Source organism: Amphibalanus amphitrite, unplaced genomic scaffold, assembly GCF_019059575.1.
Source record: "Amphibalanus amphitrite isolate SeventyFive unplaced genomic scaffold, NRLGWU_Aamphi_draft 000821F_arrow, whole genome shotgun sequence".
In the NCBI taxonomy this organism is placed as follows: Eukaryota; Metazoa; Arthropoda; class Thecostraca; order Balanomorpha; family Balanidae; genus Amphibalanus; species Amphibalanus amphitrite.
Window position 1 is genome coordinate 116343 of NW_024882315.1, and position 14868 is coordinate 131210.

The following is a 14868-nucleotide window of genomic DNA, read 5'->3' on the forward strand; positions in this document are numbered from 1 at the left end:
CTAAGCGTTGGCTTCAATGAAACAAATGAGAAGAGCATATGTCAGATATATTTAGGGGCAACGCGCATTAAAACTTATTTGTTGATCTTGGGTCAAATAGATGAACAGTAATCGCCACGCACTTTGAGAATGTGGATCGCTTATGATTGTTCAATACAATACAAATATAATACAGATGCATCACTGGAAATATATATGTAAGCCTCGGAAGGTGGCATTTTACTATGTCCAAAGTGGTTTGTGAGGAGTAATTTTGGATAGAATAGGACACGTACGTACTCGTATGTAACTTTCATTGATCCTTTGTATGACTGAATTCAGTGGATAGATTAAGAATTACCAGACTTTTGAGACAGGATTCGAGTTCACTGTTCAGTGTGATTAACTTGGCCTGCGAGGGCAAAGTCGCGTATCCCAGTCTGTTGCTATGCTGACGGCTTACTGCTGTCCATCCACTTCAGGAAGCAGTTAGGTAGGTAACCGAAGGTTTGTTGTCAATAGTTAAAACACTATTCTTTAGAATTGTGTTTTTCTATTGAAAAACAAATCTGAGTTCCCTGACAATTTGGCAAAAGCTGCCTGAGATCAGTACAACTTGATGCTCTAGAAAACGGCTGCTCCAAAAATTCTGATTTTTTCAGGATTTCTAGTGGGCCAGGTGATCTACGTTCTGGTATGGGTCTCCCCTCCGCGGACCATCTGGTGCACGTGCCACGTGACTTTGAAAATTCCCGTGTTAAGCCAATGGGGAAAATGAAAAAATGCGTTCCACGGCAGATTGCTCGAAAACGATCCAAACGACCCCCCATTTTCTTCCATGCGGATCAACCACCATTCGGTGCACTACCCATGGGTATGTCGCAAAGTGGCCGGAAAAGTCCAGAACCACGTGCCACGTGCCGTTGAAAATGACCCTGCACACCGGAAATTGGGACTTTTGGTCATTTCGGCGCACCCATGATGCATAGTATGGCGTGGGTGACCAAACAATGTGCAGGGGCGCGGGAACTACTTTCCGACTGGGGGGGCACACCATAATAGAGATTAACCTAGGGTACCCCCAAATCTAGTTTTCTCACCGGTTTTAGGCCACTTATTTTTCATCCCTCGGCTTTTTCAACAAAAAAGAAAACATTTGCAAAAAAGTGTGGTATTCCGTCTCAAAGCTGTGGGGGCACCGCCCCCACGGCCCCAGAGTTGGGGGGGCAAGCTGCCCCCACTGCCCCCCCGGCTCCCGCGCCTATGACAATGTGTGTCATCCGGTCGGCAACTGTTTAAGGTGTCGTCCAGTGGGTCAAAGTGGAAGTTTCAAACTTTTGGGATCCACCATTCTGGGGATTCTTTTTGACAATATACTTACGTTTCTTGGCGCAATGTTCATTCCACCCAGCCGGTCGTCAATGCGTTAGGTGACCCAAATGACGATTGACCTGAAGGAAGTTGGGGGCGAGGAACACGCACGTGCCATCCGTTTTTTACTCGGGCGCTTTCATCTAGGAGATTTTTGCAGATATCTTTTTGATTTGCGAAAATGACCAACCTAACGGTATGCCAGTCGTTGATAAATTATCTTGCTGCGGCCGGGCGCTTATTTGCGGTGTTTGCGTTTGGCGGCTGGCGGGCGACTTTTAGTCGTTTTCGGTTAACAGTTAGCGTCGGTGCGGTGCGGGCGGTTTTATTTTTTCGGCGTTTCGGCGTTTTTTTTTGTGGTTTGCGGCGGTCGGGAGATTTTTTTTCGCCGTTTGCGTTGGCGTTTCGGGCGTGCGTTTTGCACGTTTTGCGGTGTTTACGTTTTGCGGCGGGCGGGCGTTTTGCGTTTTTTTGCGGTGTTTGTCTTTGGCGGCGGGTGGGCGGGTGGTTGATGCGGGTGGTTTTCTTTTTTTTGCGTCGCTTGCGGTGTTAAATTTGTTTGCGGTTGGCGGCCGCTTTTTCGTTTTTTGCGGTGTTTGCTTTTGGCGGCGGGCGGGCGATTTTTAGGCGTTTTCGGTTGGCGGTTAGCGGGCGTGCGATGCGGGCGGTTTTATTGTTTTGCGGTGTTTTTATTTGCGGTTTGCGGCGGGCGGGCGTTTGTTTATTTTTTGAGACCTTTGCGTTGGCGTTTCGGGCGTGCGTTTTGCGCGTTGTGCGGTGTTTGCGTTTTGCGGTGTTTGCGTTTTGCGGCGGGCGGGCGTTTTTCACAATTCAAAGTCCAAACCTTCGGGCCACAGCGCTCCTCGAAAAGCGCTGCCCTCGAGTATTCACGGAGTTGTGAGGACGACGCACTGAGTAGTTTGTCTAGCATGCATGTTTGCCGATCGCGTCCCAGAGGCGATTTTACAGGGACGAAATCAGTTGCAGAAAGGGGGGGCCAAATCCCATTTTAGCCCCCCCCCCAACCTGATTTTGGCCCGGTTTGCCCCCCCCCCTGGATCCGCCAGTGTACCTACCTGGTGTAACTCGACGCCCAACAGAAAGGCAGTGTCCAATGTATGTACATATAGGTAACATGAAAATACAGCGTCTGAATCTGAGTTGCTTTGTTTTGTTTATTGTATTCAAGCCATTTCGACTAAACAGACAAAAGGATTAAGTAGGACTTCGGATTAATCTGACTACAGAATAGTTGTACAAATGTTTTCAAATAACAGTCGAAATTGCTATTTATGAAGGTGGTCCCGAAGAAAATTTTCACCATCACAAACTCGCCGGCTGGAAAGGCATGCTTCTGCCCCAGGCCCCCATAGTGTAAGTGCAACTGTAACTACATACATCATTCTGCAGACTGCAATCGGTTCGAAGCCAAGGGAGGGACGGCAGAGACAGCCGTCTTTCCCTTGGTCAGCTGGGTGCTTATTAGATCATTCGTTTTACTCATTTTGTATTATTTTAATGAAAATGTTGACTTCTCGACAATCAGTGGGACGAATCCCAGGGCATATTTTAACAATTTTTAACTGCGTCCCAAAGTTGAGCAGAGGGCACGTGCTATGACTAAGGGCACAGGGCAAGGAACAGACTAGGGCACTGAGGAGGGCAGAAAGTAGGGCAGGGCAAGTCACACGGCATGGCACAGGACATTTTAGAGGGAAGGATACAGGTCAGGGCACCCAGCAGGGCATAGGTCAGGGAACCGGACGGCACAGGGCAGGGACGCAGTGGGTCAAATCAGCAGGGGCTACGTCCCAAGGCGAGGGGGCTGCGTCCCAGAATGGGACGCAGTAAGTGCCTTAAAATATGCCCTGACGAATCCAGAGAGTTTTCAGGTTTTGGTGATGTTATAAATAGGCACCTTGGAACTTGGGGAAATTTTCATCCCACCCTGGGTGTCGTGCCTGAGCCTACCACTAACCTGCATGCGGGTGTACGTAGTGCTCATGAAAGCGTGGCGGCGCCGCTGCTGACACTTGATCCCAAAGCTCGCCAGCACCACGGCTAGACTTAGGCCGTATCAGCCGTGTCGTATGTACCTCAACCGTACGTACTTCAGCCACAGTAAGCCAGAACAGCTAGGATATGTACGAGGCAACCGGACCCGACCGTAGCACGCCGTGGCGTGGCAGGGAGCCGGACTTCGCGGTTCGAAAGCATACCAACTCCGCAGCGCTACGGCGAAGACTGGCTAACCGATATAGAGCCATCAGAGTCATATCGACGCAAACCCCTGTTCCGGCGGCATTCCGTTTATTACACCAGCCTACATCGGCTGCTGGCATACCGGAGTTGCCGGGGCAAAACGGAATTGAGCCAAACCAAATGGCTGGCTGGGCGTTGCTTGGCACTTTCCAAGGCCCTAAATGCAATTTCTTTTTTAGGTTCGTCCACATCAAAAACTTAATACGGCCTTATATTTTCAAATAATTAATACGGCCTCGATAAAAAACACTTTACCTTAGTCCCGTTCATTGTAATGCTAACTCATTCAGTCTGCCGACCCTCTGGCCTCTACTGAAAAGAACGGATCTACCAGGTGCGACCGGCATTGTTTGTTTTGTTGGGTTAGGCCCTTTGCGGTCCAATTAGACCATTTCAGAGCCGGAAGGATGATACAGGGGCGCGGGAACTACTTTCCGACTGGGGGGGGGGGGCACACCATAATAGAGATTAACCTAGGGTACCCCCAAATCTAGTTTTCTCACCGGTTTTAGGCCACTTATTTTTCACCCCTCGGCTTTTTCAGCAAAAAAAGAAAACATTTACAAAAAAGTGTGGTATTCCGTCTCAAAGCTGTGGGGGCACCGCCCCCACGGCCCCAGAGTTGGGGGGGCAAGCTGCCCCCACTGCCCCCCCGGCTCCCGCGCCTATGGGATGATAGGAATTAGGGGGAAGACATTGGTCTGGGCAGGCACCCTGGTGAGTCACCGGGGCTGAGCCCATCCTGAAGGACAGGCCGACCAGCCCCAAGGTACTCACTGCACCCGGCTACGGGGTGCGCTCCCTCGGGAGCAGCGGTGCCGCTCCAAGGGAGCAGCCCGCATGAGATAAAGTTGCCTGTCCAGCCCGGAGGGGGGTTGCGGCGTGGAAGAGAAGGATTTCAGTATCCTGAGGATAGAAGCACGGAACGGTGTGTGACCGGCATTGCTGCCCGCGTCTTTATATTGCTTCAAATATACCTATCCGATGACATTTCTCTCAGTCTCACAAGTCACAGCCTTCAGTTTCCAGACGGGCTTTCTCCGAGAGGTCATATGACGGGAAATGCCGCTTCGGATCATGCTGCCTTTGGGGGAACGTAGCTAATATAAATATTTTGAAATGGTAGATCAAATCATTTTGATAGGGTTTTTTGTTCGAAACATGTTTGGAAATTGGAATCGAGGTTGATGGCCAGTTGATGGATGATGGGCTTATGACGTCACTAAATTTAGTAGGCTACGAGCTGTACCTACCAATACAAAATTAGCGAAACCTTGAGCATTGTTTTGCTTGGATGTGATAAGTACATTTTTGTTCTCATTTTTCGAAGTAAATGGGAAAAATTGTTCAATAAAAGCATTTTAATTTTCATTCTGGATGGATGTACATGTAATATGTATACCTAATACCATATTGTGGCTGGAGTACTAAACTCTATAATGGCTGGAGTCATAAAGACATAAAGACATAAATTTGCAGTACAACAAAGAGCCACTGGGGCCCATACTTGGTTGCACATTTGCACAGTCTGTCAAAATGCGTGCCACCTTTCCGCTTTTCTCCCTAACTTATGTGTGTGAAGTTGGCACAAAACAGCGACACATTGCAGGCATAAATCATACCTACACCACATTACACAACATTTTGCCACTTCATCACTTCATCAATCATTTCGTCACAACTCTTCCCTGCCCCCCCCCCCCCGGCCACGCACTATCATCGCCAAATGTCTCACAAGTCCACTGCCATGCAAGGCATCTCCAAACAATTCGCATGTAAGCTCAACGGAACAGCATCAAACACCCGCAACAGTCTGTCTGTCAAGTCTGTGCCCGACCTAAAAACTGAGACTTAATTTGGGCTGTTTTTGTTGCATTGCATTTGAAGCATTTCAATTTATTCATCATAATCATGTGAGATTAACCTTGTCAACAGAAAATCACTGGCTTTGTTGTCATAGCAGTAGGCTTGCCAGTTCCTAATGAGTCAAGAGTGTGACAAGCTGTATGAAAACGGTGGCCATTGATCTGGAAAAATTTAGGTGAACCGCTTGGGTGAACAAGTATATGTGTAGATGGTATGGTTGGTTATAGGTTGAAGGTTGGTAGGTTGTAGGTTGATAAGTTCAAGGTTGTAGTGCAGTAGGTAAGGTTAGATCAGGTTAGATTCTGTTTTTTTATCATCACTATGTCATCCACACTTTTGCCAGTGAACCTGTACCAAGCCAGTGAGCCTAGTTGATTTTAATTTCATGTCAGCTTCATAGCTTTTAATTAATGATTACTGATTAGGTACGGTTTGGTCGAAAGTGAGAACAAAGTTTGGGCTTTAATAACCTGCATTCTCACCTGGTATTCTCACCTGGTAGGGTTCACCAAGCCTGACAGCCCTAAGGATAGTCAAGGCAAGGGAACCCAGGATCAAAGGATGCGCCAGTTGAGATAAGAATTCGCGAGTATAGAGGGGTTACATAGCAACTGGAGTTATAGCATCCACATAAATAGCTCATACGAAAAAATACATGTGAATCAAGAATATTTGACACGAAGTTGCTCATCATCAACTACTCCGCAGGCTGGTACAGTTCGTCACGAATCGCATCGGCCAAGGCCCTCTTAAAGCTAGTTGAGTCAGGTGCGGTCACAACGTTTTCTGGGAGGCCGTTCCAGATGTGTATACATCGGATGGAGAAAGAGCGACGACGAACATCTAGTGTAACATGTGGCACGCGTATCTTGTAACAATGGCCTCGAGTGCAGCCGTGTAATGGACGAGAGAAAAACGTCTCAGGTTTTATATGACTTTTACCATTAAATATTTTCCAATATTGGATTAAGTCTGCGCGCAGAAGCCTTCCTGCGACTGAATACATATCAAGTTTTCGCAGACGCTCCTCATAATTCAGATTCTGCAAATCATCTATATGTCTAGACCACATCCTTAGCACACGTTCCAGTTTAACCATATCGCCCTTGTAGCCAGTGTTCCACACGCATGAAGCATACTCTATCAGTGGTCTTATGTGAGTTTTAAAGAGGAACAACATGAAATCAGATGAGCGGCAGACAGTTGACTTGAGAAAACTGTAACATAAACCAGACGCTTTGTGTGCAACAGATCCGATGTGTTCGTGAAATCTAAGCCTTGTGTCCACCAGGACACCAAGGTCACCGTGTGAGTCACAGACAGGAAGGGGACTACCCTCGAGGGAGTATGAAGGTGGCGCTTTCGAGAAACGTAGGACTGCACATTTCTCTCTGTTAATCTTGAGACCCCATGATACAGACGTATTGACCAACAAGTCTATATCATTCTGAACAGATGGAATCACAGTCGGGCAATGTCCGCGAGGATACTTCACACCGGAATAAATCTTGATGTCATCTGCAAATATCTTGTACTTTGATATCAATTTGGAGCCAATGTGATTTATATAGACCAAAAAAAGTAGCGGTCCCAAGACCGAACCCTGAGGCACACCACTGTGTACAGGTCTGGGGCCACTGAGATGTCCGCTAACAGACACTCTCATCTCCCTGCCAGATAGGAATGATGCTATCCATGTTAAGAGCTGACTGGTAATGCCAATAGACTGGAGCTTCGTTAACAGGACTTTGTGGCAAACAATATCAAAAGCCTTACTGTAATCGAACAACACTAAGTCCACAACATATCCAGAATCCATGAGGTCCGCGATCTCGTCGTAAGCCAAAAGAAGTTGCTCTGCAGTGGATCTCCCTTGGCGAAACCCAAACTGATGATCAGAAAGAAGATCATTGTCCTCTAGATAGAGCCGCAAGTGGCTAGTAATGATGCGTTCCAGGGTTTTGCAGCAAACAGGGGTAAGGCTCACTGGTCTATAATTAAGTGGCTCGAAACGATGCCCCTTTTTAAAAATAGGGATAATGGTTGAGCTCTTCCAAGCCACAGGAACTGTCCCTTCCTCGAGTGACTTGGAGAAAATCACAAAGAGCGGATAGGCCAAGGATTCACTACACCTCCTGAGTACCATAGGGTGGATACCATCGGGACCCATAGCAGCATTGACATCGAGGGATAAAAGCTCGGACTTCACCACGTCAATAGACAGATGTAACATATCAATGTGACCTTCATACAACTGATGTGGCTCTTGAAGAGATGGGACATTCTGACAAAAAACAGCTGCAAATGATGAAGCCAAGCATTCACTCATGGCTGCGAGATCAGAACAAAGTTTTCCATTTGAAAGCTTCAGGGGACCCACGGAGGACGGAACAGACTTTTTTGAGCGCACATATGAGTGTAACAGCTTGGGATTCTCTTTAAACCTATCAATGAGACTGTGTTCATAGTCTGCCTGAGATTTTGCCTCGAAACTATGCACACTTTTGTTAACAGCAGCAAAAGCAGAATATGCTTCAAGGGCTACAACCGATTTACGACCACAACGTAATCTGGCTCTTTTATAACCCTCCCATGCCTCCTGTCTACGACGCAACAGTCCTCTCGGGGGCCTGGTTCTCCATGGTGGCTTATCCTTGCGAGCAGTCTTACACTGGGGAATACACTGAGTAACCAGGGAGGTCAGGGTCTCAGTGAACTTGTCAACAGCAGTGGATACACTAAGATAATCAAATTCGAAGTCCCAGTCAATCATAGCTATTAGGTCGTTTAGCCTGTCATAATTGCCTTTGTGCCAATCATACCTTGGGGCTCCTGGGGACGAATCAGAAACAAAGTCACCTTGAAACACGAATTCAAACAAAACCGGGCAATGATCACAAGAAGGCAGTGGAGGGAGGACCGTAACATTTCCGATTTGGTCGTCATTGGAGGTTAGCAGAAGATCGAGGGTATTTCCTGAACTCGGAAACGTTGGCTCGACTACCCATTGGGTCAGTCCCAGAGCGATAAAGACATTCAAAAACATAGATTCTAATGGTGGAACCATAAGGGATGGGAGCTCTTTGTTAGACTTCCAATGAATGTTAGGAAGATTAAAATCTCCAACAACAATTACTTCCTTTCCACAAACTAACTCTTCCAATGCATGGGCTAAAGCCTCGTTCTCATAGTCTGAATATGATGGAGGTCTATACACTACTAGGATGTAGACATCCTGCTTTGCTAAACGAAAGAAAAGAGCATTACTCATTGGGGAAACCACACAGTCCACTAGAATATCCTCATGAACAAAGGCACAAACGCCATGCTTGTGCACTCTACCCTGAACATCATTCCTTAGCAGGTTGAAGTGAGGAATAGCTATAGCTGAACTGAGGATGGATGCTGTCAAGTGGGATTCGGTTATGCACAGCACTTTAAGATCATTAACATGAACAAAGTTACCCAAGGAATTCATTTTGGAATACAGCCCTTTCATATTGACTAAACAGCATTTCATGACAAAGTGATATGTCTTGTTTGTAGAGCATGCTAGTTTGACTCTGAACCATCAGATCGATCGACCTCATCCCTGGGGGTCACAGAGTTGGAAGCAGGAGGATTTGATCCTCCTCCAGTCTCAGGCTGTGTTTGATTGGAGTCGACTGAAGGAGCTGCGGCAGAAGCAGCCCCACCACCGCTGCCGGAACAGCCCCCGCCGCCGCTGCAGGAGCAGCCCCCACAGCAGCCCCCTCACCACTCAGGCTCTGGTCTTGGGCTGAACCACGAGCTGAACCAGGTTGAATCTGGCCGCCTCGTGCCCCCGCCGATGACTGGGCAAGGGTCTCTCTCCTCTGTTTCAGTTCCATTCTTTGAATGTATGTGAGATCTTTTCGGATAAATATGTGGTCGTAACGGGAGCCCTTGAGCTGCTTTGCCCTGTCTAGAACCAATTTCCTGTTTTCAGTGTCCATAACCTTGGCACGCCAGAGGCCAGGATTGTTGGGGATTCTTATCACCTCACTAAGAGTGACCCTTGTTCCGAGCACACAAGATGTGATATCACCAAATTCTGACACAACTCCGGATGGGGTAGTAGCAGTCAGACCCCGAATGACCAAAGAATACCGTCGCTTCTCCCGTTCCTGCAGAGTGCAGCTAGCAATTTTTATGCAATTGAAGCTGGTAATAGAGCATCATCCTAGTCCCTAGATTTTACCTCTATTATGAGATGTGATTGTGTTCATTTGCAGGCAGGTGACTTACATACATGCTAAGATGCATCGCTCAAACGAACATGACCAACACTGAAACGAGCATGAGCACCGCTCAGGTAAACATGAGCACCGATTCCTGCACTCTCCTTCCCAGGACCACGCTCCACGGACGGTCACAGTGCTCCTCGGTTCAGCGGCCCGCCAGATGTCCCGCATCCTAACTCACACTCGACGCGACCGCGTGTTTCATCCCCGCCACGAACGGTATCTGAACCTACCACACCGGGCGAGCCTTGCACATCGCAAACGCTTCCCGAGTCACACCACGATGCCGGCAACGCCGACAGTCCTCGATCATCACCGGTTCCCACCGACAGCCACAACTGCTCGCCACGACGCGAGACCGGACCAGAGCGTGGTGTTATGCAGCTTCGTCGCTCCACCAGGCCAAGCCGCCCCCCCCCCCCCCCCCACCATTCTTACAGGATAATTACCTGCTTACATGAAAGCGTCTTGGTATCGCCTTTATGTTCGTTTGAGCAGTGTTTATTTTCGTTTGGACGGTGCTCATGTTTACCTGAGCGGTGCTCATGCTCGTTTCAGCGTTGGTCATGTTCGTTTGAGCGATGTTCATGTTTGGAGTGTCATCTGCCACCATAAATTAGTGATACGTATGGGTTGTTGATGACCCTCATTTCGGTGGATTGGCCCATTGATAGGTGAATGGGGTCTGTAAATGTCAGCGTCAGACTTTCGACTTGAAAGTCTCGGGAGGGGATACAGTAGTGGGTGCCTCCTATGCGTGTTTCCTTTTGAGCTTTGTTCTGTCGTCACCTCCTATTACTTACCTTGTCCTCACGTGTGTTATCCTTGTCATTTCAGAATGGCGTGATCATTGCCAGTTTGGAATAAATCAGTGGTAAATGACGTCAAGTCTATTTAATATGCACATGTTGACATAAGATGTTTTGTTACAAAAATACCTAACAAAAGACATGTCTCAAAAGTCAAAGGTCAACCTAGGTCAGTACTCACTACTCAGTGACCCTACCCTGATGGGCATCTTTTAAGAACTGAGGTCAATCATCAATGCACATTATAAGGATGACACCTTGGCAACATAAGGGTCCAGCTAGATGCTAGTGAACTCAAAACTGTTTTTGCTGATAGTTGTGCAGTTTGTTGTCTTGACAAATTTTGTGTCAATATGTCATTTTGGTTCATAGTTAATTGTTCTATGGTCTGGGAATAGCCAATGGGCATAATTGAATAGGAATATTGATCTTTTTTGCCTGAGGATTGGCAAGGGATGCCTTAGAAATTACTCATTTTAGCTGGCTCCTACAAAATTGGTGAGGTACCAGTTCCATATTCAGCTATATAAAGGTGCCATCCCCCTCCCCCCTCCCAGGCCCTTTCCTTCATCATGCTGTAGATGAGATTGTATGCTATGGTCATTTACAAAGGGCACTTTAAAAAGAGAGCTATGGAGTCATTTTTTGTTGGCTCAGACTCCAAACATAATGTTATTGCTTTAATTCATCCTCTAATGTGTTTCAGACTTGTGATCTGAAGCTGCTACAATGTCTCAAGAAGGAGAAACTGGAATGCAAGAGAATACTTCTAATCCTGATAAGAGAGGCAAGGCTCTCAACCAGGAGAGGGCTTCAAGAGGGATTCCGACTCATCGCACCCTAAAGCCACCGAACAGTATACCAAAACCTGGTGCACATACAGCTGCAGGGAAGCTGGGCTCCAAACCCACACTAGCATCAAAAGAGAATGACTCTGCACCAAGGGCGGCTCCCCGGGTGGGAGCGGCGGGCGGCCGTCCTCCATCCTCCCACCCTGCCAGTGCCTCTGCAGCGGGCTCCAAACCGCGCACGGGCGGCGCGCGTGCCGCGGCGGCAGCCCAGTCGGCGCGCACAGCTCGGAAGCCGCTGTCTGCCAGCGATCCGTCCGGGGCCGGCCGGCAGCCGGCGGCCCGCCCGCTGGTGAAGGCAGCCGCCGGGCCGCGCCAGGGCCGGCCGCGGCCGCGCGGCATGGCCACTGTGGGGGGCGGCGCGCCGCTGTTCGCCACGCCGGGCGACACCAGCCAGCTGCACCCGGCCATCATCAAGGCGGCGAGACGGAGCGGCCAGCTGAACCTCTCCAGTCGCGAGCTGACCGAAGGTGAGCCCCTCCCACAACGTGGACCGCTGGCGTCAGTCAGGAAGCAATGGTTTCCGCCAGTAAAATATTAACATTCTCATATTATTGATTCTGGGGGCTTCGACATGAGTTTTTCACCTAGCTAATGCTTCGATTTTATGGTTGGATAAACGGTTACCTATGTTTTTCACGTATTTATTAGTCTTCAAAGATAACCTTGCGCCCCAGTTTCTATTACATTTATCGATATAATCCATGATCCATAAGATGCATTCAAACATCATACGCAATGCGATGTCGTTTTAATATCGCTTTTGTACCATCCCGGCTAATCTCGTTCTGTAACTGACTAACCTGTTGTAATCTCTGTAACCTCACCTGTTGCAGTGCCGCCGAAGGTGTGGCGCATCAACGAGATCGACAACGAGGAGGCCAAGCAGCTGACAATGGAGATGGACGGCGGCGGCGAGGAGCGCTGGTGGGACCAGAAGCCGCTGGCCAAGCTGCTGCTCTGCGGCAACCGGCTGACGGCGCTGTCGGACGAGCTCGGCCTGCTCACACACCTCACCACGCTGGACGTGAGTCAGCTCTTAGTTCGGGATGTGAGAGCTCTGACAGCGTAGTGTGCCCCGTCAGGATATGCTAAGGACGATTTCGACGTATGTGTTGTCCTTTCAATAATTCTTGTTTATTATTGCACAGGGTTAAGGTTATGATAGAAGATTGTCTATTGTTTTTTTTTGGGGGGGGGGGTGACTTAAAATCCCATTTTGAACAAGCTTCGTCACCTGCATTATTTATGCAGTAAAAGAAAATAACGCTGGTTGCGTATAAGAACGGTGAGAGCGCAAATTACGGTGTTCGTCTCAAACCCAGGACTCGGTTTGTGCCTTGTCCTGACTTTCCGTTGTTAGCAAGTGCGTGCCAAGGAGATCACCAGCTATCCACGGCTGCTGCAGGTGCACGACAACGCGCTAACGTCGCTGCCGGAGTCGGTGGGCCATCTGCAGTCGCTGACCCGGCTGGTGGTCAGCCACAACCAGCTGCGCCAGCTGCCCGGACAGCTGTTCGGCGTGACGACGCTGCGCCAGCTGCTGGCCGACCACAACCGGCTGGAGCAGCTGCCCGAACAGACCGGCGACTGCCTGGACCTCGAGCTACTGGTGAGACAGACAGACGCACTCGCATCGAATGACGTGTGATCTTTGAGGAGACGTGTTACGAATTTTCATGCTGCATTGTAATCGGGCATGAATAGCCAAAATACACCACAACGGTTTGCAATTTCCGTTCTGACGCTATTCGCCGGTGTGTCGTTGCCAGCCAACAACTGACTGTTGACATGTTTCCATTTGCTTTGCAGGATGTGTCTCACAACTGTTTGACCTCGCTTCCTTCCGGACTGGGCTACCTTCACCGGCTGACGCGGCTGGCGGCCTCCGATAACCGGCTGACCTCTCTGCCCGACGAGATCGGCTCCATGACCAGTGAGTGGCGTGGGAGAGAGGGTTTCTGCTGAGAGACGTGGTTAGGGCGCCCGGCCTGCCAAAAAGACGGCAGCAGGAGAAAGAAGTAATTGGGGCACGAGGGCTGTATGTGGCTGCGAGAGACAACAGGAGGCATGGGTGTAGGCTGAAACGTGGATTTAATCGGCTAGCGAGACATGATGCGTGGCGGGCGGCAGCTCTGAGGTCGGCATTCTGCATGATTTTTACTGCAGGACGCTGGTGAAAATCAGGAATGACATTAATTTCTTCATATCCCAACTAACGAAATTGCATTTGTTGGAGAAATAAGCTATATGGACATTAGATAAACCATAGATAACATGAATCATAGATATCATAACATAGATAACATAGAATCATAACATATATAACATTGAAAACATGAACATGAATGGATAAACATTACATTAATTGCAATGCAATGCAGCGTACACAGCATTTAAAAATTATCGCTTGCTTGTGAAGCCTCCGCCGTCTTATATTATGCTGCATTCCTGCTATTTTTCCTCATCGAGGCCCACACAGCTTAGCTTGCCCTTACTTTTGGGCGGGCTAAATGGCCGCGGTGGCGTCTGTGCTTCACTGAACATCCCATGAGCGATATGCATACGTAATTCACGCATATGTGTTGGCGGTATAAGTGTTCGTGTGTGTGTGTGACTGCCGTCCGCGCGCCTCGGCCACTGACGCTGCTGTCGTTGTCCCAGGCGCCGGCCACCACGGTGGAGGTAAGGACTGCCGGCTCACCCCGCCACGCCCCGTCCCCGTCCCACCTCGCGCCCCAGCCCCGCTGTGGCTGGTGCCAAGTCGTACGCTACTGCCGCACGCACGCCGCGCACTGTCCGAAATGCACGTGGCAGCCCCGGCACCAGATGCACCGTGTATGTCGCCAGCCAGCATGGTGCACTGTGCAAATCCCACCCGAAAGCGTTCACCTTTATTGTTTCACCCCCATTCATTTCATCACACCTACAGGACGTAACATTAATTATAACTGAAACACTTTGCCATGTGTTTTTGTAGGTATTATGAAGTAGGTAGTGTACATAAGCCCACTGAAGAGATAATTTGATGCTGGATGAGAGAGCACGCATTGGCATCAGAGATGGACTTTTAACCAGAAACCTATTCAATGCAACGGGTTGACCCATGAATGAGGCATCTGTTTTATCCACTTGTTTGGGTTTATGATCGCTCTGAATTTCGATTGAACAGCTGCCGTTTTGTCCAATTTCCTCCATATCTCAAGGCTGGCGAATGACTGTTTAAAATGCACTTAGGAAACGTTTTGTACCCAGATTCCAGTCGCATCGAATAAAGTTTATTCGAATGAATAAAGGCATGAATGTTACATGTTTAATGTGTGATTGAATGTTGAGTTTGTCGAATAATTGAAGTGAATGAAAATAAGCGATAAAGGTCCCTGTACCATTGTGCTAATTTTGTCATTGCTAGAAAGGAGATTAGCATGCATGCTCGTCTGTTCGTGATTTCAACGGACAATGAATGCCGAT

General features: G+C 48.6%; 1 protein-coding gene across 3 annotated transcripts in view; it reads left to right on the forward strand.

Annotated features, from left to right (window-relative positions):
• Positions 1–4894: 4894 nt before the first annotated feature.
• The window catches only part of LOC122366640 (leucine-rich repeat-containing protein 40-like), a 62236-nt gene continuing 52262 nt past the window's right edge, over positions 4895–14868 (forward strand). Inside the window, exons 1-6 of one of the 3 annotated variants that reach the window (XM_043339131.1) lie at positions 4895–4915; positions 11256–11867; positions 12234–12424; positions 12806–13009; positions 13210–13333; positions 14062–14082. In XM_043339131.1, the coding sequence (XP_043195066.1) occupies positions 11279–11867; positions 12234–12424; positions 12806–13009; positions 13210–13333; positions 14062–14082 (1129 nt within the window). In that variant the 5' untranslated portion in view covers positions 4895–4915; positions 11256–11278. Of the gene's footprint in view, positions 4916–5540; positions 5654–11255; positions 11868–12233; positions 12425–12805; positions 13010–13209; positions 13334–14061; positions 14083–14868 lie in introns of those variants that run through there. The other 2 variants (XM_043339133.1, XM_043339134.1) reach the window with 2 other exon arrangements.